At 47.1% G+C, this 27,147-nt stretch overlaps 1 protein-coding gene across 20 annotated transcripts in view; it reads left to right on the forward strand.

Moving 5' to 3' along the window:
* The window catches only part of CACNA1B (calcium voltage-gated channel subunit alpha1 B), a 317,979-nt gene that overhangs the window by 104,522 nt on the left and 186,310 nt on the right, over nucleotides 1-27,147 (forward strand). For all 20 annotated transcript variants that reach the window (XM_069872974.1, XM_069872988.1, XM_069872975.1 and 17 more), the window contains 3 exons: nucleotides 7,226-7,317; nucleotides 9,426-9,578; nucleotides 14,211-14,398. In XM_069872974.1, the coding sequence (XP_069729075.1) occupies nucleotides 7,226-7,317; nucleotides 9,426-9,578; nucleotides 14,211-14,398 (433 nt within the window). The remainder of the gene's footprint in view (nucleotides 1-7,225; nucleotides 7,318-9,425; nucleotides 9,579-14,210; nucleotides 14,399-27,147) is intronic.

Raw genomic sequence — 27,147 nt, forward strand, 5'->3', positions numbered from 1 at the left:
CCAGCAGCTTGTGTCCAAAGTTGGGTTCTGGGAATGGGAAAACTTCCTGGGATTTTCTGTGCTCCTGCTTCTGTCAGAAATTTTGGGATCGATGCTGTCTGTGTTAGGTAAAGTTGAACCTGTAGGCAAGAAGTGAAGATTGCCGTTTCTTTTCATAAAACAGCTGCTGTACTGCTGCCTAGTTTTGTCTTTCATTGAGGAAAGCTGTCTGGTGAATATTTAGCCTCTCTTCTAATCCCTCTGAAGAGATTAGTTCGGTTCTTAGGAGTGGGTGCTTGGGATAAAGCCTGTGAAGAAATAGCTGTTTCCCCTTACTTTCTAAGACTAGCGTTTTATAAGAAATGGAAAGGTTACATTAAAACGTCCCACAATTTATGCAATTCCTCCTTTAGCAGAACCTGCCTCACACCAGTGTTGTCCAGGAGCAAGATCCCCTTGGAGGTGTTAATCATTCTCAGTTATTAATCTTGCTGCATTTTGCCGTGGCTGTATGTTATCTGCTTGCAAGCAGAAACGCTGAAGCTGCTGGACTTGCACTCAGTTCCCATTCTCTCCTGCACATCTCATGCCACCTCTGTTGTGATTTATAGATGGTGATGTCAGGAGACCAGGTGGAAAATGCACTCCATGACCTGTGTGTTGAACATGGTCTCACCGGCTGCTCTTTGTTTAGGCTGGACCCGAGGTGTGGTTGCTCCTCTAAAAATAGATAGGTATAGAAACCCTGTATTGTTGATTATCTATTTGTGGCTTTCACTCTGGACATCTCCTGTGTTTCTAGTCCTCTTCCTGCCCTGGGGGAGATGCAAAGCACCTCTGTCCCCTGCTCCCCTAGAGGTCAACTGGAAAAGCTGAAATAAAGCCACTAAACGGCCTTTAAGGTAGGAGGAGAAGAAGAAGGTTGGGGATGATCCTCAGGACCAGGGTTAGTTTTTTCATGCTCTGATCCTTGGGATTTAGAGATCTGGAGCTAAGCTTGAAGGAGTTTCAAGACATTTTCTTTGGCCAGGGCTTTGCTAAGGAGATTTGTTATCAAGTAGCTCTGAAAAGCGCAGCATTGTTATGAGAATGTGTCTTGCTGAATTGGTACACAGAAATCCTGAGCTCTGAGGTGCTTTAAGAAATGGATTGCTAATTATTTATGTTAGTATGACGTTCAGGAAAGGAACTTTACCTTCATTTTTTGCTTTTGTTTCCACCCAAAGGAATACGATATTTTTATAATTTATTCCAGGCTTTGTTAGAACAAAGGTTATCAAGTGTTTATCACAGATTTGGCCTCTGTCTCTGGGAACAGATGTCAGTTAGGGCTTGTTAGTGGAGGTGGTGATACAAAAAGCAGCATTTACCCAAGATATCATGAGAGTGAGGAAAGAGTGCAGCAGTCCTGAGCACTGCTGGGCTGACAGAATGTGTGCCCAGATCCTCCACAGCAGCATATGAGTAAAAAAGATTTGATGAAGGGTCATGAAAATGATCTGAGGGGTGGAGCACCTCCCATAGGAGGACAAGCTGAGAGAGTTGGTGTTGTTCAGCCTGGAGAAGAGAAGGCTTGGGGGAAAGCTTGGAGCAGCTTCCAGTACTGAAAGGGGCTCCAGGAAAGCTGGGGAGGGGCTAGTTGAGGCTGGCCCCCACTCACTCTCAGTTTCTCTTTGAGTTTAGAAACAAAACATTGAGTATATCAACTACATCTTCTCTCAACTTGTACCAGGAATCGGGGTTCTGCCTGATGACAGCACAAATCCATCTTGGCTCACTGGAGACTAATTGTGCTGCTAGTGGCAACATCCAAGGTGGATGTAGAAGATTATCTTCTGACTTTGAAGTGTGCGCTGTAAGAGTTTTATAGGTGCTGCAGAGGTTTATAAGTGAGCAATTAAGTTGTGGGGATGGAAGGAAGGGAGAAGAGGAATGAAATCATTGGGATGGGTGCAGAAGATTAAATGAGAAGCCTCTGCAGGTGATGATTCTTGGTTTAAACTGTCTCCTGTTGCTTATGCTCAGCCTGCATTGGTAGAGGTGATGTAATGTGAATTTTCTGGTCAAGAAAATATAGGAGCAGGTGTTCTGTAGAATAGATACTCTCCTCCTCAGGTCCTGGCTTGCTGCTGCCTCTCTTGCCGTCCAACATCTCAGCATGCTTTCTTGCGGATCTCCAGCACCTCCTGCTGATGGAGTCTGGCCCTTTCCGCACAGCAATGCTGATCCTGCTCTTCCCTGGCCCATTGGCAGCAGTGTTAAGTCAGTCAGTAAGTCAAGGACAGGGTTCTTAGCTGGGTGTATCTGTTCTGGGAGCACTCTCTACACAGCCACATCCTCTGTTACTGAGTTTGCCAGACATCCTGCACAATACATTTTATGTAGTAGAGTTACATGTCTCATTTATCATAGAATCATAGAATAACCAGGTTGGAAGAGACCCACTGGATCATCGAGTCCAACCATTCCTATCAAACACTAAACCATGTCCCTCAGCACCTTGTCCACCCGTGCCTTAAACACCTCCAGGGAAGGTGACTCAACCCCCTCCCTGGGCAGCCTCTGCCAGTGCCCAATGACCCTTTCTGTGAAAAAACTCTTTCCTAATGTCCAGCCTAAATCTCCCCTGGTGGAGCTTGAGGCCATTCCCTCTCGTCCTGTCCCCTGTCACTTGGGAGAAGAGGCCAGCTCCCTCCTCTCCATAACCTCCTGTCAGGTAGTTGGAGAGAGCAATGAGGTCTCCCCTCAGCCTCCTCTTCTCCAGGCTAAACACCCCCAGCTCTCTCAGCCGCTCCTCATAAGGCCTGTTCTCCAGCCCCTTCACCAGCTTCGATGCTCTTCTCTGGACTCGTTCCAGAGCCTCAACATCCTTCTTGTGGTGAGGGGCCCAGAACTGAACACAGGATTCGAGGAGCGGTCTCACCAGTGCCGAGTCCAGAGGGAGAAGAACCTCCCTGGACCTGCTGGCCATGCCGTTTCTGATCCAAGCCAAGATGCCATTGGCCTTCTTGGCCACCTGGGCCACTGCTGGCTCCTGTTCAGTCGCTGTCAACCAACACCCCCAGGTCCCTCTCCTCCAGGCAGCTTTCTAGACAGACTTCTCCTAGTCTGTAGCTGCACAGGGTTGTTGTGCCCCAAGTGCAGGACCTGGCATCTGGCCTTGTTAAACCTCCTGCCATTGGTCTCAGCCCAGTGGTCCAGCCTGTTCAGATCCCTTTGGAGCCTCCCGACCCTCCAGCAGATCCATGCTTCCACCCAGCTTAGTGTCGTCTGCAAACTTGCTAAGGGTGCACTCAATTCCTTCATCCAGGTCATTGATAAAGACATTGAACAGGGCTGGACCCAGTACTGAGCCCTGGGGAACCCCACTTGTCACTGGCCTCCAGCTGGATTTAACACCATTTCCCACCACTCTCTGGGCCCGGCCAGCCAACCAGTTTTCCACCCAGGAGAGCGTGCGCCTGTCCAGGCCAGAGGTGACAGTACCGGTCAATGCCGGAAGGCATTAAGTACCTCAGCCTTATCCTCATCCCCTGTCACTGTTGTTCCTTCTGCATCCAATAGGGACTCTATGGTCTCCCTAGTCCTCCTTTTATTATTTATATATATATAGAAGGATTTTTTGTTATCTTTCACAGACTTTGCCAATCTGATTTCTAGTTGAGCCTTAGCCCTTCTGATTTTTTCTCTACACAATCTCACTTCCCTCCTGTAGTCCTCCCAAGAGGCCTGTCACCTCTTCCAGAGCCCATAAACATTTCTCTTCTTCTTGATATCACTCAAGATCTCTCTGTTCAACCAAGCTGGCTTTCTCCCCTGCCAGCTTTTTTTTCCAGAATATGGGGATGGCTTTCTCCTGAGCTGCTAGGATTTCCTTTTTGAAGAGCTCCCAGCCCTCATGGGCTCCCTTGCCCTTAAGTACTGTATCCCATGAGACTTTGTCAACCAGCCTTCTGAAGAGTTCAAAGTCTGCCCTCTGGAAATTTAATGCTACTGTCCTACTAACCACCCTCTTCACTTCACCTAGAACAGAAAACCCTATCATCTCATGGTCACTTAGTCCTAGGCATCCACCTACCTCCACATCCCCCACAAGGCCTTCTCTGTTCACAAACAGCAGGTCCAGGAGGGCACCCTCCCTTGTTGGTTCATTCACCAGCTGTGCAAGGAAGTTGTCTTCCATGCACTCCAGGAACCTCCTAGACTGCTTCCTTTCTGCTCTATTGTACTCCCAGCAGATATCAGGAAGATTGAAGTCTCCCACAAGAACAAGAGGCACTGATCTAGAGATTAACCCCAGCTGTTTATAGAAGAGCTCATCAGCTGCTTCTCCTTGGCTGGGTGGTCTGTAACAGACTCCCATCACAAAATCTACCTTCTGGTGGGCTCCTCTGATTTTAACCCACAGGCACTCAATCTCCTCATCACCACAATCCATCTCAATGGTGTCCAAGTCCTCCCTTACAAAGAGGGCTACCCCGCCTCCTCTCCTGCCCTTCCTATCCTGCCTGAAGAGCTTGTACCCCACCATAGCTGCACTCCAGTTATATGAGTCGTCCCACCACGTTTCTGTGATGGCAACGACATCATAGGCTCCTTGCCCTACAACAGCTTCCAGCTCTTCCTTCTTATTCCCCATGCTGTGTGCATTGGTGTAAATGCCCTTCAGCTGAGCTGCCGAACCTTCAGCCCTCTTAGAGGGAACAGAGTTCATTCCCAATTGCCTGGTAACTGGAGTAGCTAGCTCCAGAGTGCCCATATCTCCCTTAGCACCCCAGGGTGTGTTCTCCCCCACTTTCTGTGTGGTGAGGTACTGGTGGTCCTCACCAGCACACCCTCTCCCAATCACCATTGCCCCATGTCCAGGCTCATTCCTGTCTAGCCTGGGCTCAACCCCCTCCCCCTTCACATCTAGTTTAAAGCTCGATTTATGAGCTTAGCTAGGTTTCTAGCAAGGGCTTTAGTCCCCCTAGGAGACACACGTGTCCCATCCTTAGCAAGAAAGCCTGGGGGTGCGTGAGCCACCCCCTGATCAAAGAAGCCAAAGCCCCTCTCCTCACACCAGGCTCGGAGCCAGGCACTGATCGAATTCTTCTTCCTGGCTTCCCGCTCCTCTCTGTTTAGCCTTGGGATGGAGCAGAATACTATTTGTGCCCCAGAGCCCTCCATCATTTTCCCAATGGCCCTGAAGTCATTCTTGATGGTCTTGGTCTTTTTGTTTGCTAGACCATCGTTACCAGCTTGGACTATCAGAGGATAGTAGTCTGTCTTGTGGACCAGGGAAGGAAGTTTTCTAGCTACCTCCTTCCCTGATGCCCCCGGTAAGCAGCAGAACTCTCTGTGGAGCGGGTCCGGTCTGCAGATGGGTCCCTCCATTCCTTTTAGGAGGGAGTCCCCTACAACAATCGCCTTCCTCTTCTTCTTGATGGAGGATGTTTTTATCTTTTTCTGAGGATGGTGCAGCCTAGGGAAGGATTCTAGGCTGTGGGAACCATCATCCTCAGGGTTAGATTCCAGCTGCAGCACCTGGTAGTTGTTCACCAGGGAGATCTGGGGTTTTGCTGTCTGGTTGAGGGGAGCAGGTTTCTTTCATCTGGCAGGAACTTGCTGCCATTCCCCATCTCTTGTTCCCCCAACCTTGCAGTTTGCAGGTGGATGGTGTTTGGACACACCAGCTCCAGCAGCCACTGAGTTAGTGAGAGGGCCCTGCTCCACTGGTCTATCTCCCTCTCACACTCCCTGATGGTCCTCAGCCTCTTTCCCTCCTCCACCATGTGAAGGAGTCCCCCACTCAGGTGCAGCTTTCCCCAGCGGAGCCAGTACCAGAGGCAGGAGCCGGTGTGGGAGGGGGCCCTGCCTGCAGCCCAGGGGCTGGGGAGCTGCTGCACCCCCTGTGGCTCTGGCTGGGCGGCAGCATCCACCCTGCCTGCTGCAGCACCCGGAGCAGCTTTAACCTTCTGCCGGGTGGCCACCATGGTCCTCGGTGTCTCCTGTCTAGTCTCTAGGTCCTCTTTGGGCCCCGCCCGCTCCAACTGCCCCGCTCCCCTTCGCGGGGCTCCCGGGGATCCTTTAAATCCCCCGCGGTGGCCGCCGGGGCCGCCCCCTCCCGTCAGGCCCCGCGGGACCGGCCTGTGGGGCCGGCAGGGCCCCCGCCCCGCCTGGGCTTGTCTGGGATTTTCCCGGCTCCGGGAAGCTCCCACCGCCTCACAAAGTCCCCCCCACCTCGGAACTCACCGCCCTGCTGCCGGGGGCTGCCGAAGAAGCAGCACCCGAATTTGAAATTCTCTGCTTTTTCTTGTATTTTTTTATGGTAGCTGGCCACGTTGCTGAATGTTGAGCAGCCTGTAATCATGAACTGAGAAAAAGGGCTCCTTGGTGGGGGCAGATAAATCACAGGTGCACGCTGTGGGTGCTCTGGGCCTCTTGGAGCATCTCCGTTTGCTGGCGTGGGCTGCTCGCTGGGCCTGGGTGCTTAATTGCCAGGCTGGTTGAGCCTTTGAGCGACTGGATCCAGTGGAAATATCCCTGCCCATGGCAGGGGGTTGGAAGTGGACGGGCTTTAAGGTTCATGATTCTATGATTGTGGACACTGTGACATTGTTTCCTCCTTTGCTTTGCCCTAAACGGTGAAGCAATTTCATTTTCTGTGCGGAGCGCTTAAATGCTTCAGAATCATTTATTTCTTATCAGAGTTACTGGAGCGCCTCAGAGGAAATACTTGCACCCTGCTCTTTCAATATTCTTCTCAAACAAGGTGCTCTGAACAAAACTGAGGTTTGCATGCATAGAGTAAACTGTATAACTGGAAACTGCTTCAGATATTAGGAAACAGAATACATCGGTGCTTGAGGGATTTCGGAATTCATTACAGGGAAAAGCTCTGGCAGGTAATTTCTAGCATAACCGAGGGCTTTATTCCCTGCTTGCTGCCTCCTGAGAAACGGTGTAGACTTTCCTATAAGCACAGGGTGCTTCTTTCTCACGGCCAGAGCCAGGCCTGCTCGTTATGTGCAAATGGCTTCATAAGCAGGCAGGTATCGTGGATTTTCTTGTAAGCGTGAGCGAGGCTCAGCAGCTCTGGATGTGCACGTGAACTGGTGGGTTTCAGTGGACATGATCTGCAATACAGTCACAGGTATAAACTTTAAAGCAGCTTGACTATTTGCTGGGTTTACACGACACTTGTTCATGCTTTGGAAAGCACATTTAATCTCAGTTTTTCCCCTCTCTCCCCTTTTACAATTAGGATTCTAGCAACTGCTGGGACTGATTTTGACCTGCGGACTCTGCGAGCTGTCCGAGTGTTACGACCCCTGAAGCTTGTGTCAGGAATCCCAAGTGAGTGTTCTGATAATGTCATCCTTGCAGCCAGAGGTGTTTTATAGCTTTTGGGATGTTCCATGTTTTTCTGAGTGACATTTTCTTCCCCTGCTTCTTTGTGGTCTGTGGCATCTGCCTTTGCCTGGTTCTGATTTTCTGTCATCCCACGTTGCATACAGAAGCCAATTTCAGACCTGTGCTTCCAAATCTGCAGATGATTTGTCCTAGGACTCTTTTTGCCTTTGGGGTTGAGTTAATTCTCTGGGATGTGAAGACCTGAGACCTAAATTTTGCAGATTTTGGGCCCTGCCCCTGAGGCTGGATCTTCTGACAGTTTTTACCAGCTGAGCATCTTGCACTGGGGATTTTACTTCCTTAATAAGGGGCAAAAACGAAGGGAAAGAGCAGATAGTGATTGTTCTTGCCTACTCAATAGGAATTGATACAATTTACATGCTAACGTGGAGGGGCTGAATGCTCCAGCAATGAGGTGCATCATGCCTCCCTGATGTCCTGAAATCATCAAAGTTCTCACATCGTTGCTTCCCACCTTTTTGAGTTGTCACTGTTCACCAGCTGCTCTGCCTGCTAGCAGGGGATCACTGGCAGGAATGTATTTTTTTCTGAATGTGGAACAGTAGAGAGATTTTTTCCCTCTAGCAAGAGCCAGTGACAGAGAACTGTTGCTCTGTGGGATGCTCCACTTTTCTCTGCATTAACTCCTTGGGAGCCAGGCAGCGTCCTCTCCTCCTGAGTTGTGGGTTGGAGCAGCAGCTCTGCCACTTCCCTGCCTACTTTGGAACTGAAAAGTTGGTGCTGTAGAAATCCAGCAAGGGGTTATGCTTTGCAATAACAACACCAAAACTTCCTGAAGTCAGCGTTCGTTCATGGGCGGGGCTTGAACCTGAATTCCCATGCAGGAATGGTCCTTGGCTGGGCTTGGGAAAGGTGTCATTTACCAACAGGGTCTCAAATAAGGAGATCACAGAATCATAGAATAACCAGGTTGGAAGAGACCCACTGGATCATCGAGTCCAACCAGATGCTGCTGGCTTTTTTTTTTTTTCATGGACATCTTGCCTGCGCAAGGCAGTACGGTGTTGTGGCCGTGACAATCAAAGGATGCCAGAGATGTGAGATGTCCCTGTCTCGGTGTGGGTTGCATATTTGACCTGGGGGACGTGCTCTCCCACTTGGTGGTGCATCCCGGATCAGCACAATATTGTCCCACAGAGCTTTATTTGCTGTCATGTTATTAGTGATGCTGTCAAAGCTTTGTGCTGTGGGGTTTTTTTTCCTGTAGTAAACGTGCAACCTTGAAGTGTATTCCTACAGAACCTTGGTATCTGCTTTCTTCTACACTCTCAGTACTTTTCCCATCCTTTCATGCTTTTTTTTTCTGCGTGCACCCCTATCGACCTTAGTGCTGCTGTACAAGGTGGCAAGACAATGCTGATACTTCATTCTCCAAATCTCAGGGCAGGCCATCAAGGTGGCTTTCAGTTGCTACTTATCACTGAGTATTTTTAGTTATGCAGGTTTTTTTTTGTTATGCAGGTCTGCTTGACGTTATCTGCACCTCCATCTCTCCAGCCTCTCTCACTTTATCTCTCCCCAGCTTTAATTGAAAATGAGTTCTAGTGTCAGTGAAAAAACTGTGGATGGATAGCCTTGGAGACTGGGTTTTGTTTCTCCAGAAGCAGGTGTGACAGGCTTTCCTTTGCCTTGCGAAGGGGGATGCATCTTAGCGCTCCCTGCCCTCCCCAGGACAGGGGATACCACAGTGTCCAGCTCTGCTGCTCTGTCCACGCTGCAGCAGGATCTGCCTGAAGGACCTGGTCCAGTTCTGGGATGAGTTTTGGGACTCCACCGGTCTCAGGAAAAGTCCTTTTTCTGTCTCAAAAGAGCTTTGAATGAAAAAATAACTCTCCTGGCTATGTCTCTCACACTCTGAGTGATTTGTGGCTGTAACACCTTTATCATAGCACCATGGGAAAAGCAGTATTGCTTCCTATTGCCAACCCTAAACTCCCCCTTAGGCACCACCTCTCTCCTACCTCACCCCACCCCCCCTAGCCCTTGTTTTCCTTCCCTCACTGATTGCATGTATTTCTTTGTCCCCACAGGCTTGCAGGTTGTCCTCAAGTCCATCATGAAGGCCATGGTGCCCTTGCTTCAGATTGGGCTGCTCCTTTTCTTCGCCATCGTGATGTTTGCCATCATCGGGCTGGAATTTTACATGGGGAAGTTCCATAAAACCTGCTTCTCGAACGAGACAGGTAAGCTTCAAACTTTGCTCCCCTCCCAGTGTGTCAACACAATGTTTCTAGTCCTCTCCGTAACGATGCTTCTAGCCTTCTTCATCTCACTGGGATGCTTTCTGTCCTGCTCTTACATTGCTTTTCCTTTTCCTTTTCTACGTCTATTGCATTCTCTCCCTCTTTATTCCCTTACATTAAGACTTCACAGGCTTTTGTGCTCACCCTATGTGAGCTGGGACAGATCCTCCTCTCACTTTTATACCACTACAACACCCCTGATGCTCATGTGTCATTCTTAGTCTACACAAGAGTGAGACAAAGGTGCTTAGGGCCGCCTTTCAAGGGAGTGTTTTTCATAGTATAATAGCAGAACCCCGTTCCTGTTGCTCCAGCTTGAAGGGATGGGATTTTTGCTATTGTCTTCTTGATTCCTTGGTCTCCACTTACGTTTCCACTGGTTTTAGCTCTATGAACAGCTGCTTAACACTGAATTTCATTGCAAAGTTTCTGGAGCAAGTTGTAGGGGTATGAGAAGGTCAGTGTGAAAAATAAGAAGATTGGAAAGACTGGGAGCAACCAAAAAATGAAGAAGGACAATAGATGGAAGGCAAGTCCTTTGATGCTGAAAGGATAAAAGTGTCATTCAAACAGAGCAAGGCAAGGGAAATCAGGCAGTGTAGAGTGCCTGCTTGTGAATGAGTGATAAACCCCAGGAGACAGAGGTGGGGAGGATTAATGACCAGAGGCCCTTGGCTGGTGGGACTGGTGGTCATGTCAAAGGCAACTGCTTGTCCATAGCTCAGAACTCATCCCTATTTAATAAAAGAAAAAAAAGTCACTTTTTCCCATGTGACCTTTGTAGCAGTGCTGATACATGTTGTTTATCTGGGCTATTCACAGAGGAAAATACTGTTCTTGTCTCCAGAAGATTGCAATTTAAGGTACAATTTACTGTCTTTAAAACACAGTTGTGTATTTTCTGTGATTATCACTAATAGGTCTTAATATTGATTTATTTACATGCATTCAAATAGTAATAACAACATCCCTGCCAAATCTTTGGGCATCCTTCAGAGCGCTTTCTAACAACAACATGGCAACAGTTTAATATATTCAGTTTACACAAAAGCAGGGGGAAATTGTTTCCTTGCCTGTGTTCCTACATCACATTAGAAGGATGTAACATGACTTGTAAAAGACTATCAGGTGTTTAGAGATGGTTTATGAGTGAGGCAGGACAATTCCTCGAAGAAATGAATTTTTTTGGCTGGATTTGTAGAGAGGAAAATCTTTTTGCGGGGTGGGGGGATGCGTGTGTTCGTGCCAAGCAGACCAGGTCTCAGCCTGCTGTCTCTGGGGTGCTGCAGTGATTATAGAGGAGGAACAACAACGGTGACAACACCTGTGTGTGGGGAGCAGAAGCATTCTTGGCGAGATGGCAGGGAGAAAGCAATTAGGAACAGGTTTTCATTTTCTAGCAGCATTTTCAGGTCTGTTAAATTGCACCCAAGGTAGGAGATTTTTTGCATCCGTCATTTGTAGGCTGAGCTCTGAGGCTTTCAAAAATGGGCTGGCTTTAGCCAGTGGGGTAACAAGAAGAGGTGGTGGTTTTTTTTTTTCACCCTGTCCTCAGAAACCAGTTAACTGAAAGGGCAAAATAAGCCCCCAACATGTTTGCGTTCTCTGCAGACCGTTCTCTGACATCAGCGATGACTGAGAGACCTCTGTGCCAAGCTGGGGACTGAGAACAGACTCGTGTCACGTGTCATGTCGTGTGTGAGTGACTCTTCCTTGCTAGGTGGCTCCCAGCTAGGAATTGGGAGAGCAGCCGAAAAACTGTTGTGTGTTGCATCTCTCTGCATTGCAGCACCTGGCAGCTCGGTGGGAGGACGCAGCGTGTCTGGGCTCACCTCTTCTGAATCCTCTCACCGGGCAGTGTATAAAAGTGCCTGTGTTTACAGGCACCAGCCCCTGTTTTTCTTACGGGCTAACAGGCTGGTTGATCGATGAATTAGAGGGATCGATTCCACCTACTCGGTGGGAAATGTCCCGATGGTGTTTCTGGAAAGACAGAGCGTGGTGAGATTTCCTGGCACTGGGGTCCCTTGTGAGCAGAGCAGCAGAGCATCCCGCAAAGCCATCAGCCTAGCTTTTTAAAACCTAAGTGCTCATCATCTCCAAAGAGGTGCATTAACAAGCCCAGAACTGATACCACGGGCTTCAAAGGCTTTGTGTGGAAATGTGAGCCCCTCATTAAAAAGACGACTCTGTCAGAGGGGAGGAGGCATTGCTCATGCTTCTTTGTGTTCCAAATCCCCAAAGTGAATGAACTCCTGGGATTTTTCCTGGAACCAGGAGCCATGTGAGAGGTACCAGCTGTTACTTCAGTATCCTCTGAGTAAAGGTGTCAGCAGCAAGTGTTGGCTATAGCCCTGCTAATCCAGTAGCCGTGGGTGGGTCAGCAATAAACTGCAACAAACAGGGACGCTGGAGACCAAAATATGGCAGAATGGTGATTCAGGGCCTTTGCCACAGCTCTGAGCTTGTGGAAACAGTTCTCTGTTTTAATGAGAAATAGGTAAAAATTAATGGCAGTTCGTGTTCCAGTGATGCCTGAGTTGTTTTCCTCTCCCTGCATCCTCCATAAAGACCTGTTCTGCTGACACAGGATTACTTTTTAGCAGCCACCATCTGCAGCTGACCCAGCCCTGAAGCTCCTCTAGAAGAACAGGGCATCACATTGGCCTCCTATTTTTCCCTGAGACTTTCCTGTTTGCTGTCTTCCCCAGCCAGGGGAGTAGGGACCAGTTCTGGTCTATTTTTTTCAAAGGAAAACCCAACCCTTCACAACAGATGTGCATTGCACATTCAGAGCATCACATGACAACAAACGGTGATAATACTGGATTCTCTTTTAAGGCACAGTCACAAAACAAATGGTCTGAGAGTGCCAGATTTGGAATTTTCTTTTTGCAGGCTGCTCTCACTAAGCCCTTGTGAAAGCCTGTGGTGACCCATATGGAGAGAGATGCTCAGTGTTAAGGTGTTGAGTCAACAGGAAAACACATCACACACATGCACATATCCTGGAGTCACAGTGACAATCCTGTTTTACCTCCTGCAGGCTTTGCTCTATGGAATGATTATTCCTAATTATTGTGAGTACTGATCTTGTTTTCCCCCAGTGGATTTGATTTTGTGCAGTTTGCTGCTCCATTACCATAACGCGTCACTTTAAAAAAACCTTTAATATTTGCCGAATTGCATCTCTGTGTAAACAGGAATATTACTTAAGATATTTATTTACTTTGAAAACCCAGCACTTTAGTTTCCCAAACTGCTCTCTGATGGTGCTTGTAATGTCTCTGGAGGGCTGCAAAGCTTCAAACTTCACAGCTGGCCTTGGAAAATGCTGGCTAACCTTCTGGCCATCCCTTGTGGCCCTTAACCAAGGCAGACTCATCCCACTTTGCTTTCTCTGGATCTGAAAAGATACTCAGCAGAGAATCATAGAATCTTGGAATGGTTTGGATTGGAAGGGACCTCAAAGCCCATCCAGTTCCAACCCCCTGCCATGGACATCTCTCACTTGATCAAGTTGCTCAAACCTCATCCAGCCTGGCCTTGAACACCTCCAGGGATAGGGCAGTCATAGCTTCCCTGGGCAACCTGGGCCAGGGCCTCCCCACCCTCACAGGAAAAACATTTCTCCCTAAGATCTCATCTCAGCCTCCCCTCTTTCAGTTGAAAACTGCTCCCCCTCATCCTATCTCTGCTGATCAAGATCCTCTTTCAGTACTGGAAGCTGCTGTAAGGTTTCCCTGGAGCCTTCTCTTCTCCAGGCTGAAGAACCCCAACTCTCTCAAGTTGTCCTCTTATGGGAGCTTCTCTGGCTGTCAGATCATCTCTGTGGCCTCCTCTGGACTCACTCCAACAGATGCTTGTCCTTTCTGAGCTGAGGACTCCAGAAAATCCACTCCTGCTGCAGATGAGCTTGGCAGCTGGACTGTTTGCTTTCCCTGCCATGTGAACCTACACTCCACAGCCTTGCCATTTAGAGCAGAAACATAGAGATTATGGAGGAGCTGGAGCTCTTGTTCCACCTTGCAGGCTGCTGTGGTTTTACTGCCTTGTGATGAAGGCAGAGGGTCTTCATGCAGCTGTGGTTTAACATCTGTATCTGCATGACGCTGGGGCTATTCACAAGTAGCTTTTGCTTAAGCCACTGGTGAAGAACCTGCCCTTATTCCTTAATGTTATAGTGCCAATATTTAGCACTTAACTGGGCTGTATGAGGGTGTATTGTTGACTCACAGTGTTTGAAGTATGCACTGTTCCCAGGTCCTTCCTTTTACCTCAGTGTTTGTTTTTTTTTGTGAGGTTTCTCATATATGACACAGATGAACACTGGGGCAAACTAGAAATTATGGGCACGTCAGGGATGGCTCTGCTCCACTCTGCTACTAAACTGCCTCTTGGAACACAGCAATATATAAATGACTGTATGGGTGTAAAGTCTTTGCATGCCCATAGGGGCACAAGGAAACATGAAACGTGAGTTGCGCTCGTGCAGTGGTGCAAGGAGGATGCAGCAACAGCTGCTGACTGGCTTCAGTTGGTAACTTTTTCCCCTGCTGTTCATCTCTGCAGATGCTGAGGTGGGAGATTTTCCTTGTGGAGAGGAACCTCCTGCCAGGCAGTGTGAGAGTGGGACAACCTGCAGGGAGTACTGGCAAGGGCCAAACTACGGCATCACCAACTTTGACAATATCCTCTTTGCTGTGCTCACCGTCTTCCAGTGCATCACCATGGAAGGATGGACCGACATCCTCTACAATGTGAGTCTGCTGATGGGGCTATAAGATTCCGGGGTTGCTGTGTTAGTTTGGAAGAATTTGTTTTGGCGAAAATTCATTTGATTTGTGCATTTTCCCCCTATTGATTATCACCTCACTCTGGTTTTTTGGAAGATTGTTTCCATTTTATTGAGGGTCGTTCTGCAGGTCCCGTGAGAGCCTTTGAACCACTGTGGTGGTTTGAGGCTGCAGACTTGCTTAGCTGCAACATAATGTCTTGTGCCAGTGTGGTAAGCGTCCCTCCATGATACTGTTGTGTTCTCATGTAGGATGCATGGGTGAGTAGGAGCATGTTCTCATGGTTGTCCCAATATCAGTTATCAAATTGCACAATACAGGATGGCAAAACCAGTGACTCAATATTTTGTACCTGGAGATTTCCTCTCTTGCGCGTCATGATCAAATTTATCAGAGAATGGTTTGGGTTGGAAGGGACCTTAAGGATCATTTGGTTCCAACACCCCCCTGCCATGGGCAGGGACACCTCCCACTGGATCTGGTTGCTCCAAGCCCCATCCAACCTGGCCTTGAACACCTCCAGGGATGGGGCAGCCCCCACTGCTCTGGGCAGCCTGGGCCAGTGCATGGATATATAATCTAACTCAGTGAATAGCTTTAGCTGAATGTTAGCACTGAGATCCAGTACCAGTTTTGTAACTCTAGTATAATTTTATAAGGCCTTTTCTGTCATCCTTAACACCTAGCATGACTGAGGCTGTAGAGAGATGCACCAGGCTGAATGTCCTCACTAGGGCCTTTGTTGTCTGTGCATCCTGCCAGCCAGGGCCACGACTATCACAGTCACTCAAAGTCAGTTTTACTTTTTCCAGTTTTACGAAGAGTAGGGCATCCTCACCCAGTTAATAACAACTGAATGACTCCACTGGCTTTCAGGCAGTCTAATGCTCTCATTTGTAATTTATACCTACCCTTTTGAGGTGTCCTATCTTGAGAAGCAAACACCTAACTCTTGCTAACAGGCTGGGAACAGAGTCCTTCAGCTGTTTCCCAGCATCTGTATCGTATTTCCTTGCTAAGCGTGACTGTTGCTCTTTGGGAGCAGTAAGGGACCTGTGTATCTGTTGCAGACCTGTTCTCCACGGCTTTGTGGTTTGCTTTGATCTTCACAGGTTTCTACAGTGGGTGTAAAGTGCTGTGGTTTGCATCTGGAGGATGATTCAGCTGTTTTGCACTTCCATCGTCTATGGTAGTAAAGGACTTTATCAAGTACTGGGGCAGGAAGGAGAGAGTGAGTGGTGGTGGTTAGCAATGTATGGCTACGTTGGCCATTTCCTTCCATTGACTGCAGAAGGAAGGAAAATCTGACAGCCATGTGAAGATGATCTGAGTTACCCCACGCTGTCTTAGCCAGTGTGGAAAAATAACAAAGGTAGGCATTAATAATGCCTCTGGATGATTTCACTGGTCAGTAGGATTACAAAATGTTCAGTCTACTTCATTATAAACTCTAGGCCCATGCTGGGCTCTTTCGCAGACCTTCCTGTGAGGGTTTCTGTAGCAACAGGGAAGTATTATTAATATCAACCTCAGTAAATTGCAAGCTACAATGCTGCTGTGTCTTAAAGCCAATATATGTGATTTATTACCTTCTCCATTCATTGCTCAGTTCCTCCATTTCTTTCCAGTCTCTGCCTACTTAAAGTGATCTCTAGAAGGGCCCATTTCCTCACAGCATGCCCTCCTCTGTCCCTGAAACTTCATCACACAATCAGGTTCTCCCATTCTCATTCAGCAATCCTGCTCCTTCCTTTTAGTGCCAACTGTTGTAAGAAAAGCCCATTAGCATCCTGGCTGGAATTGATTGATCAATATGTGGTGTATTAGGTCATATTCTCTCAAACTGCCTTTTGTATCACATGTAAAAAATCAGAGCTTACTATTGGGTTATTGATTCTGGGGGTTGCTTTGAAATCTATTATAGTATCATTCTAGATGCCCATTAATCTAATTGGAAACAGATGCCTGGAGGAGAGGAAGTTGAAGATTTATTGTATAATGTCAAGCCTTGTCTGAGACCCTGGCTTAGGTTTTAATGCTTGGTGGGTTCATGTTTCGGACAGATACAAGAGTCTCTGGAAGGTCTTCTTGTTGGATGGAGGGTGAGCGTGTCATGCTATGGGACCACTTGGCAGATAGTGTTCCTGTAACGAGTGCCAGCAGCCACCTCTGCCCCTCTCCCTTGGTCCTGCCCTGCATGTTGTGTCACCCCCTCCCTGTGCTGCTCTGCTCGCTGAGGAGCTGGCTGTGCTTTTGCAGGTTAGTAGCTGAGAAAAGAGGTGGGTGGAGAAGATCCACTCTGTGCAGCCCTAAACTTTTTCATAGATTCAGTCATCTGCTGTTTTTTGGTCGCTTGGCTTTCATCTTGGTTTCTTCTGTGCCCACTCGAAGTTCATCAAATTTAAAAATGAAACAAAAAAACAAGAGCCCAAATCATGCTGCAGCAATGACTGAAACCCCAGCATGGTGGGTGTTTGTGGATGCAATTTCCAGACTATGCAGAGGTAACAGCAACACACCCAGTCTGTCCTTCCAGCCCATTAATTCTGCCTGAATCAGCTAGGGCCCTGCTGGAAGAAGGTGAAGGATGTTGCCTCTTACACTCAGAACTTGAATGGTGGGGTAAGTGAGCGTGTGTTAAGGTCCTACTCCTTGGTAGCCAGCATATTTAGGCTCAGACCACACTCGGGTTTCAGAGGTTATTACTTGTTCAGGGAGCTTTGATTCTCCATTTGTGTTCTCCCCACACACTGGGGAGAGTGTTTTTGGCCAGGAAAATTTTGCAGTGGTGGAAGTAGCTTCCCTGCCAGCCCCAGCCTCATGTCTCCTCAAGGAATCCATCAATCCCCTGTTGCAGGTCACTGATCGCAGCTGAGCTATGAACCAACCTTCAGTGTGTTGCTTAATTAAGAGTTGCAAAAGGCTGTGGGACCACAAGAGGCAAGATGTGGCTTGTGTAAACTGTGATTGTGCATTAATAAGGAAAAAGGCTGGTGCTTTTTCCCCCCCCAACTAACTAGAAAGCAGGGAATGCTGCTGTACCTCAGGCTCAGTAGAGCCCTTCCTTCATCCCTCCCTTTTTGTGCCCGTTGCCAAATGTTGGCTTTGCTTGGGGTAGATTTATTGCCTTGCTTGTGCAAACCCTTTCCCTTCTTGATGTTAAAGCAGACAGCCCCACTTGGGGTCCATTCTCAAGGCTGAAATCCCTTCCTTGCCTGGCAGTCTAGGACTCATTATGGGGAAGCTGAGAGTAGGGACCACTTCCTTAATGGGCCATTCATTTCCTTCTGGTAAATGGTGATTGATTGATTGCCCTGCATCAACAGGACTTTGTTATTGCTCCTCTTTTCCGGCTACAGCCTTTTCTGTGGGGTGCTCAGAAGAGTTAGGATTTTTTTCTTTGCAGTGATGATGGCTGAGATGAGTCTCAGAGTAAACAGTTCAGCACTGATTTAACCAAGGGAGAGAGTTGGCTCTGTCCTGAAAGCAGGTTTGAAAATGAAAAGTCAGTCAGTGGCAGCATCAGGCAAATGGAAGGTTTGGATGCAAAATGATGTCCAAGAAAGACGTGCTTGTGGTTGATGGTTTGACTCAGGGTTTTCCAAAGTAATAGCTTGGTTGTGAAGGGTTATTTCGTCATTTCCAAAGGACCGAGATGACTTTATATGTAGTCCAGATGCAGCCTGCCTACAGACTTGGAGAAAAATAGCAGCAAAGGCTTTGCAGCAAGTGATCTACCTCGCGAATATTCACTCCTCCTCCTGTGATAAATTGAGGAATTAGGAGGGCAGGGAGAATACAGATTCACAAATCTCAGCCCAATTTTTCCTTGCTGATCCACTCTTTATAATGTCACAGAGCTTCATTTTAATTGGGGCCAATGAAAGCTTTCTAGCAAGGCTTTATCTGGAAGGTGATTTATGCTTGAAGCAAAAAAAAGTCTGAATCATCAATTGGGCGAAATGCTTTAGGAACAAGCTGGGGAAAACTCCTTCCTGAATCAGCAACAAGATAGCATCAGAGCAACTGCTCCTAACAAGCCCTTCTGTGAAGCTGCAGATTTGTCAGCTGTGGCCTGTTTTGACTCAAAAATGTCCAAGGAAGCAACAGGCAATTTAGAAAAGCTGCTGTATCCTGAGGACAGAGAAGCACCTTTCCTCTAGCAATGGAGTGCACTTTCCTCCTGCTAATTCAAGACTTTAACGTGATCTGGGAATGCATTAAAAATAGAGTAACTAAACTGTTTTCCTTGGTGTGGGAGGACACAGTGTCACAGTTAGTCCGGTGTTGTGAACAGTTCTTCAGTCTAATCCAGTGCAGGCAGATCACAGATCCCTGAAATATGAGCAGAACATCTTCTGGACTGTAAAGTTAGGGAAAACCTACCTAGAGCACCAGCTTGCTCTGGGCAGCGATGCTGCTCAAGTCCAACATGACCTAGAGTAGCAAACCCAACTTCTTCTGGGACTGGGTCCCAGGCTGGCCCAGTGACAGGGGTTGTGCCTTTCAGCAATGTGGACCAGCTCCTGCACTGGGCTGACGTGGCTATTCTGGGTCCTAATTTGGTGGTGCTGACATGTTCTGGGCCTTGTGGCTCAGGACAGGCACTTTCTGCTGTAAGTAGCGTTCATTTGGGGCATCACGCTGGGGTTGGGGGTGATGTGAGACAGCAAGGGTTGCTGCATCCACTTTGCTTGTACCCGAGGGAGCTGTTAGTGAGGTAAGTAGTAACTGGTGATCAGATTATCTCTTGGGACCATTATGTAAATTTATTCATTAGTTCCCATAAAGTATTTTGATAGGCTAAGTATTATCATGCTTCACTTGTTATCGTGCTTTAAGGATAGATGTCTGACAATGACCAGTGGCTGCTGGAGATTGAGGATGTTAGCACTGCTGAGGGAGGAGAACAATTCCACCGATGGCTCCAAGTTCATGGCAAGTGAACGTGTAGAGAAAACTGAGCCTCTGTATTGGGGAAAAATTCAGAAGTGGAAGGAAATAATGCAGATGCTCAGCAAGAGAAACTGTGGTGCTCTGGGATCTGAGTCCTGATCACTAAACAACGGTATTTTAGATCATCTTGTTTACATGCTTAGTGGTTGTGAATGGCAGTGATTAGCATATTGCTAATATAGGCTGTTTGGAGGTATAAAACTTTCATAGGGGCAATGGTACAACTTCTGTTTTCCTCTTCCTCAGGAATAATTTTCATTTTTTCCCATGCAAGAACCTTCTTGTCCTTCGTGAAACACTCTCCTCTATTCAGTCCTGCTCCCCATGGGAAGCTCACCTTTCTAAAGTGAGAGAAGCCTGAAAATTCTTGTGCCTGCCCCTGAGTTCCCCAATCTAAACAATTCTTTTACTATGTTAAGCAGAAGCTTTCATTACAGAGCCTGTAAGCAGAGAAGAGGCACATTGTGTGGAGTCCAATGAGGCAGTTATGGTAGACCTAGCACTCTAGTTGTGGTTAGCTTGGAGCTCAGTGCTTTTTGTTGTATACTCAGTGGATTAGGAAGGCTTTTGAGCTCCTTGCTGTGGTTATTAAACAACCAGCACCATTTGAGCTAAGTGGTCTGTATCCCTCTGTGAGGTGCAGCCCTGCCTTTGCAGTGAAGGTACATGATGAGCTTCCAAGGTGCTGAGGAGTGTGACTTGTGGTCCCAGTTCTCCTGCAGAAAATCATGGGTCAAACCTGATTCATCTAAAGTTGGCAGAAGTCTTGATGTTGACTTTCAAAGAGCTGGGTGTTCACCTTTTATCTTTTCTCTACAGGAGTTCAAAGCTACATGGTGGAATTTGCTTTGCAAAACACAGACTCCTCGCAGGAAAGGAGAAATGTCAAAGTGTACACTCACTCTCTTTTGATTTTAATGGCAAGAGATTTTCATGTTTCTTCTGTTTTCTACTGTCAAATATTAGTGTCCAGTGGGTATTTAAAGACTGTGGACTGGGCCTAACCTAATATGCTTGCAAGTAGGAATGAACAGTTCAAACAAAATATAAGTCTACCCTAAATTGGATCCCAACTGGAACTTTACCTTCACTGAATTACAGAATAGCTTATGATTCGCTTGGTATTTTTCATTTCCCTTAGTGTCTTTGAATTTCTTGATTCATGTAAAGATACAGAAATGGAAGGTTAGGATATAGTTGTTGTTCCATTTCCAGCCCAACCTGGGCATGGTTTTGTTGGTGGGATGGTGGATGTGTTGAGGCTTGTAGGGGAAGAGGAGATCTGTTTGACCCAACTGCTTGGAGAGGCCATATGTGCCTTTCTGGGGGCGTTTATCTATAAAGATCGAACCATTGACACTTGGTCTTCATCATTCACAACTGCGTGTGAAGGAATCAAAGGTGATGTTCCTCGGAGGAGTTTGGTTGTGACTAGCACTTGCTGCCTGGATACTGAGATGGTTTCCTGCGTAAAACCCTCCAGGAAGGTGAAGAAAAGGTGCAGGTGAATGTGAAACAAAAAGCAGAAGGGAAATACATAGCATGAAGCATCATCATCACACCTCAGAGACTTGGATTAATGTTCCTCTTGGCTTGTTTCCTGCTTGTGAGGTTTCTCCTGGGTTCTAGAGCCTCCACACTTTCAGGAAACTCAAACCTGGCAGTTAAGGCTTAAAGATGACTTAAGTGGGGTTTTGCTGGCCCTTTGCTCAGGATTGTGGTTTCCTGTGAGGTTATGCTCTTGCCTGTCTTAAGGTGCGATTCTCCCACCTACTTTGGTGCAAATGCAGTAGCAAAGCCTGGGAGACTCTGGGAAGGTGTCTTTGAAATTGCTTCTCTCCTGACACACCTAATGTATGATGTGTGCTGTCTTTTAACACTGACCTGAAGCCAGTGTACTAAAGCACAAATCCATGATTGCTAGTTACAGAGATGGGTGAGCAGAAACAAGGGTTTGTTCACAGTGATGTTTATGTGTCCTGGGGAGCCTGCAGCATAAGGACCCGAGGGGATTTGCGATGGGTTCAGTCTCCTCTTCGTGCATGTGTGTGTGTCTATCAGCTCTCCTTCTTCTGAATTAACATCTTGAAGTACAAAACTATTCAGTCAGCAAAAGTGCAAGCAGACTGGAAAAAGGGAGGAAAATTGGCTGAAATGTTCTCCTTACATTGTGTTAACAGGAGGATTAAGGACAAGGAAAAGTTTTGTTTTGCCATTCTGAATTACACCACACGTTTCTGATATGGTTTTTCATTTACATTTCATTCTCTGTTGTGTCTGAGGGACAAACTTTGTTCCAACATGGGCTGCCAGCAGCCAGGGCTGGGCAAGAGCAGTGCCTGCAAAACAGACCAGGGACTGATGCCACACATGGTGCACAAGAACAGCTCTCTGGGAGCACAGCATGTGGCCAGAGCCTCAAGATTTTCAAAGAGGTGGACATGGTGTGCTGCGTTATTAGATTTCCAGCAGAGCTGTGGGAAATGAGGAGCAAATAGATTAAATAAATTAATAATGATAGAGCAAACGGTGCTTAGAGGGGGAGTGAAGGAACGTGCCACCACAGTCTTGTCCATGGCAAAGAGTCTGTTCTGACTTCTCAGCTTTTTAGAGCATCTCAGACCCAAGAGCATGCAGGATATGTCTAACAGCTGGGTTATGGATATAGTGAGAGATTTCCTATAGCTTTGTCTCGGAGGGGTAGATCATGCTTGGGACTTGGTGTTCACCAGTGCTGAACTTCTCTTGTCACTGTCTGTTTGCTCTTGGAAATGCACTGGGTGCTGAGGAGATACCTGGAATCAGGTGCACTATGGAGCCAGCAGTGCTCCGTGTAATGCACTGGAGGTCGTGCGCTTATAAAGGAGATGGGAGCTGAGCTCCTGTGCTGTGCTAAGGTACCACACAGATAGAATCATGCTCTTTTTCTCCCTGTAGTTTGATAAAGAAGCAAAAATTTCCTAATGTTAAATCGCATTCACTATTGAAGTAGGATGATTTTAATCTGCTAATAAGAATCAGCCATCTTAAATGTGCACACAAAGGTGATAGATAATTCCCAGCCTCTTGCTGCTGTGAGTCTTGGTTTCTTGTGTTTTGGTCTCACCAGTCACTTACAGGAAAGTTGGATTGTGATGGGAGCAGGCAGCCAAGATTCTGGCAGCAGCTTTGAGTGTGGGATTGGTGCGATAGTGGATAAAAGAAGAAGGAAAAAGTCTAGACTGGATTGGTGCTTGTGCAGGAACACTGCTGGAAGTCTGCAGAAGGCAGGGACCAACTTTGGGATGACCAAGCCCCAGAAAGGAAAGCCAGAAGAGATCAGCCAAACTCATAACCGGAGTACAAAACCCTGCTGGAAATTCTGGCTGCAGCCTTGCCATGTGTGAAACCCATCCCAACAGAGCCTGCACATGGCCTGGGCATTGTCCACATCCCATTCCTTCCTCTTCTGAGGTCTTGAAAGGGTCAGTGCATAGGTCTTCTTCCAGCTGGTTATTGAGGTATGGATTTTGCCTATGTTTTCTGCTGGTTTTAAGCCTGTTCCATCCCATTATGGTGTTACAACTTGTTTTTTGCTTGAGTAGCAGGGAAGATTGTTATGATTATGTAGAAAAATAAGCCTTTTTAGTTCAACATTCCTTCATTTAGATTATCATTATCGTTTGCGTGTGGTAGTCATCGAGTCCCAAGCATCTTTTTCCCAAGTTTCAAAAATTCTTTTATGAACAGAATCACCTCCACCCTGCCCTGCTGCCAGGCAGAAACCTAGCAGCATAAAAATAACAAAACTCCTTTACACCTCAAACCTCTTCCTAGAGTTCCATGCCCAAACCGTCTTTAGCAGAAGGTGGACTGGATCTCTCATCTCCTCTTTCCCTAGAAGGAAGCCTCATACGAGCCTTTGGAGTGAGGCATTTGCTACTACTGAGACCTTGTCAGATATATATAATGTGGTAGTATAATAAATTGGTGTGTTCATCAACAGGCCTTTAGTCCAGCTGAAAAATACATTGGAGATCACTGAGCAAGCAGCACAAATTTCCCCTCCCTCGCTGTCTGCTCTGCTGGCCCCTGTGAGAATAAAACACGAAGTAAATGGAGGAACCTATACAGCTGATGGATCCTATATGGGAAGATAAGCTGTCGGTACTACAGTCTCACAGCAGCCTAAATTCTGCCTTGGCTGACAGCCATTTATTCATGCTTTCCTCCTGGATTTTTAGGGCCTTAGAGCCTGTTTGCCAAAGGGCTGGACTCCTGGATCTTTCAGGGATGCAGAGTTTCTGCTTGGCAGGCTTTGCATCTGGAAGGCTTTGTGGAAATCCAAAGATGATGATAACAGAAAATGTGGTGCATGTCTAAGGCTAAAATGGCTCTGAAATATTTACATGCTAAGATGAGTGTGATGCATGTTTCTGACCATGCCTGGGTCTCCACCCGTCTGAAGACACAGACTGTCTGACCCTGTGCCCATGCAGGTTTTCTCTCCAAGGCTAGAAGGGTTGGAGCACTCTGGTCCCGATACAGCAAATCACCCTGTTCAGAAAAGCACTTGAGAAAACGCATAAAGCTGAGCAAGGCTTTAAGTGCCTCACTCAATCTTCTGCATTTTATTTAATGTCTCAGTGAAGGCACAGTCAAAATGACTGTGGGGTGCCCACCTCCAGGTTTAATCTGAGACATTTAAGATCTACAGCAGGAGAGTGACATGTATCATACAAACTTGAAGAGCCCCTTCAACAGAGCAATTGCTCTCTGAAAAGAGGTAAAAATCTCTCCAAACAGCAGCTTAATCATCAGTGCTTGCCAAGAAGTGAAAACTCCAGCTGAAGAAATTCATTTGCAGCTTAACAACATTATAGCATCGAGGGTACAAGCAGCTCTCTTACATGCCCAACAATTGCTTTCCTACACACGATGAAAAAGGCAGCTGCGTGCTTTCACAAGGATGCCAGTCTGCTTATACCGTGACTGCTACATCTGCTCATGGAGTGGAAGAAAATAACAGCATGCTTTGAAGAAAACCAAAAGTGAAGGCTTTATTTACTCTTACAGTTCCTACAGCAACCCCAAATACCTGTGGCTCGGTTCTCCTGCAGAAGAGGCTGGCTGTGCATGGGCTCTAGGAGAAAGGCTTTGCTTGTTAACCTACAGACCACATGCCCTGGGATACAGGAGAGGAACAAAGGCAGAATGCTCTAACGGGTGCGGCGTTGCTGTATGGGTGTGACGTTGTGTCTGGGCAACTTGGCAGAGGAACGAGTGGGATGCTCAGTGTGTGGGTACCAGGCAGCTCAGGGGGGTGCTGGGCTTGGAAGCTCCACAAATGGATGGTGTCAGGGCTGTTTCTGTGTTGTGTCGGCAGTAGAGAGGCAGGGAACTATCTGCTGGAGCAGAGGTCCCCTGTGGTCAATCTCTTGGCGAATCTCATGAGAATGCTGCAAGAAGGTGCAAGTTGAAGATGCTCTTTGGCAGAAGGTGCCATTGTTCTCCTTTACCTATCTTCAGGGTCACCCTGTGTCTTTTTATAGAATCACGGAATCATAGAATAGTTATGGTTGGAAGGGACCTTTAAAACCCATCCAGTCCGTGCCCCCTGTCACAGACAAGGACATCTTCAATCAGATCAGGTTGCTCAGAGCCCCATCCAACCAGACCTTCAATGTTTCCATGGATGTGCCATCTCCCACCCCTTTCAGCAACTTGTTGTTTTCATCCAACAAATAAAATTCTCAGTGCTATAGAGACTTCCAAATAGAAAATATTTAATCTAGATTTTTTTTTTTCAGCAACATTTTCTTACTCTTTCTTGCATTTTTTGTGCCAAAATCCAGAAAATGCTTTGTGAATCCCAGGCAGGAGGAAAATCACCCAGTAACAGTGGAAAGCAGGATGAAACAAGGGAAACTCTAGCTCAAAGTCACCTTGCCTAGTTTACAGATGGAGAAGTCATGCAAAATTGAGAAAGTTCATCTACATGGCTTTGTGGCTACATAAAATCTCTGGGTACAGCCCAGGCAGCTGGAGAACTTGTATTGGCTGTTATGGTGGAAGCATCAGCTGCCATTTAGCTGGATTAAAAATATTTGCTCATTTGTTTGTGAACAGAGAACTGGGTAAATTTGGAGAAATGATGCTATGCAGAGCTTGTGGTGCTGCAGCAGTGCTTGTTCCAGCCACCAAGCTCGCCAGCCAGAGGTCAGTCTTTTGTAGGGTCAGGGATTAATTCCATACACAGACTGCAGAAACCTTCCAGTGGTGGAGACTGAGAGCTCCATATGGCATGGGAGGAAGCCAAGAGAAAAAAGTGGATAGTTCCCATTTTTTTTGACCAGATGTTTCCAAACAGGGCTGTTGTAATTTTGAAGCATTCAATACTGTGATTTAATAATAGTTCATAGAATGGTTTGGGTTGGAAGGGACCTCAAAGCCCATCTGGATCCAACCCCTGCCATGGGCAGGGACACCTCCCACTGGATCAGGGGCTCCAAGCCCTATCCAACCTGGCCTTGAACCCCTCCAGGGATGGGGCAGCCACCACTGCTCTGGGCAACCTGGGCCGGGGCCTCCCCACCCTCACAGGAGAACATTTCTGCCTAAGAACTCATCTCAATCTCCCCTCTTTCAGCTGAAAACTCTTCCCCCTCATTCTGTCCCTGCACTCCCTGATCCAGAGCCCCTCCCCAGCTTGCCCTTTCAGCACTGGAAGCTGCTCTAAGGTCTCCCCACAGCCTTCTCTTTTCCAGGCTGAAGAAGTCCGACTGTCTTAGCCTGTCCTCGTATAGGAGGTTCTCCAGCCCCCCGATCATCTTTGTGGCCTCTTCTGGACTCACTCTGACTGTTTTGTTTTACTGTCTTTTGTCTAAAATAGGAAAATGTTAGTGATAAAATAGCTTTTGACTCATATCGTGAGGAGCAGGGTTTGCATTGACAAAGGACCCTTGGACCTAGGGGCTTCACTGTGCTATGAAGGTTGTGTGACTGAGCTCTCAGCTCTAGCTATTTCTATGAGCTGTAAATGTATTTCCAAGGATATTTTCTTCTCATAATTAACTAGAGGAGAAGCTGTACTGCTGGAGGTAGTCTCATTAGAAGACAAAATGAGGCGACCTAGCCTAAATAGATTGATGCTCTGCTCAATCCCAATCCTCTGCTGAAGAATGCATGCATGTAATAGCCTATTGTTATCATTTTCTACAATGGAATCAAGACTTTAATTAATTTAAGCAGATTTCTGCTATTGACAATTTCTTGGGAAGCTTTTGCCGACAAAGTTTAAAGGGAAAACCACGAAGAATCTAGATCTGTATTTAAGATGATAAGGAAGCCTGCACGTTATTCTTAGCACTGTCATTATCTACAGTTATTTTAGGCATTGACCCACAATTTCCTAATCTGAAATCAGGAAATGATTGAGTATTGGATTGTTTCAGTGTCCTGGGAGTCGATCCATGTGACTGGCTCTGTCTTGCTGACAAAGGGGCTGCTGGCCACAGGAGCTGCTGAATGGGAGGAAAAGTTTATTCTACTAGACGTTGCTTTTGAGGTTTTGAGGGTGTTGAGGAGAATGGTTCTGACTTGGTGTGGATTCCCCCATGCCACTGCTGGGTGGCTATGGGCTGGGCGCTGTGGTCATCAGCAAGGCAGCAAGCCTTGGCCTGCAGTCATAGCTAAAGGCTCCTAGTCAAACAAAAGGTTTTTGGGCTGCAGGTAGCCCATGAGATCATAGAATCACCAGGTTGGAAGAGACCCACCGG

The sequence above is a fragment of the Phaenicophaeus curvirostris genome, chromosome 20 (assembly GCF_032191515.1).
Source record: "Phaenicophaeus curvirostris isolate KB17595 chromosome 20, BPBGC_Pcur_1.0, whole genome shotgun sequence".
Taxonomy (NCBI): Eukaryota; Metazoa; Chordata; class Aves; order Cuculiformes; family Cuculidae; genus Phaenicophaeus; species Phaenicophaeus curvirostris.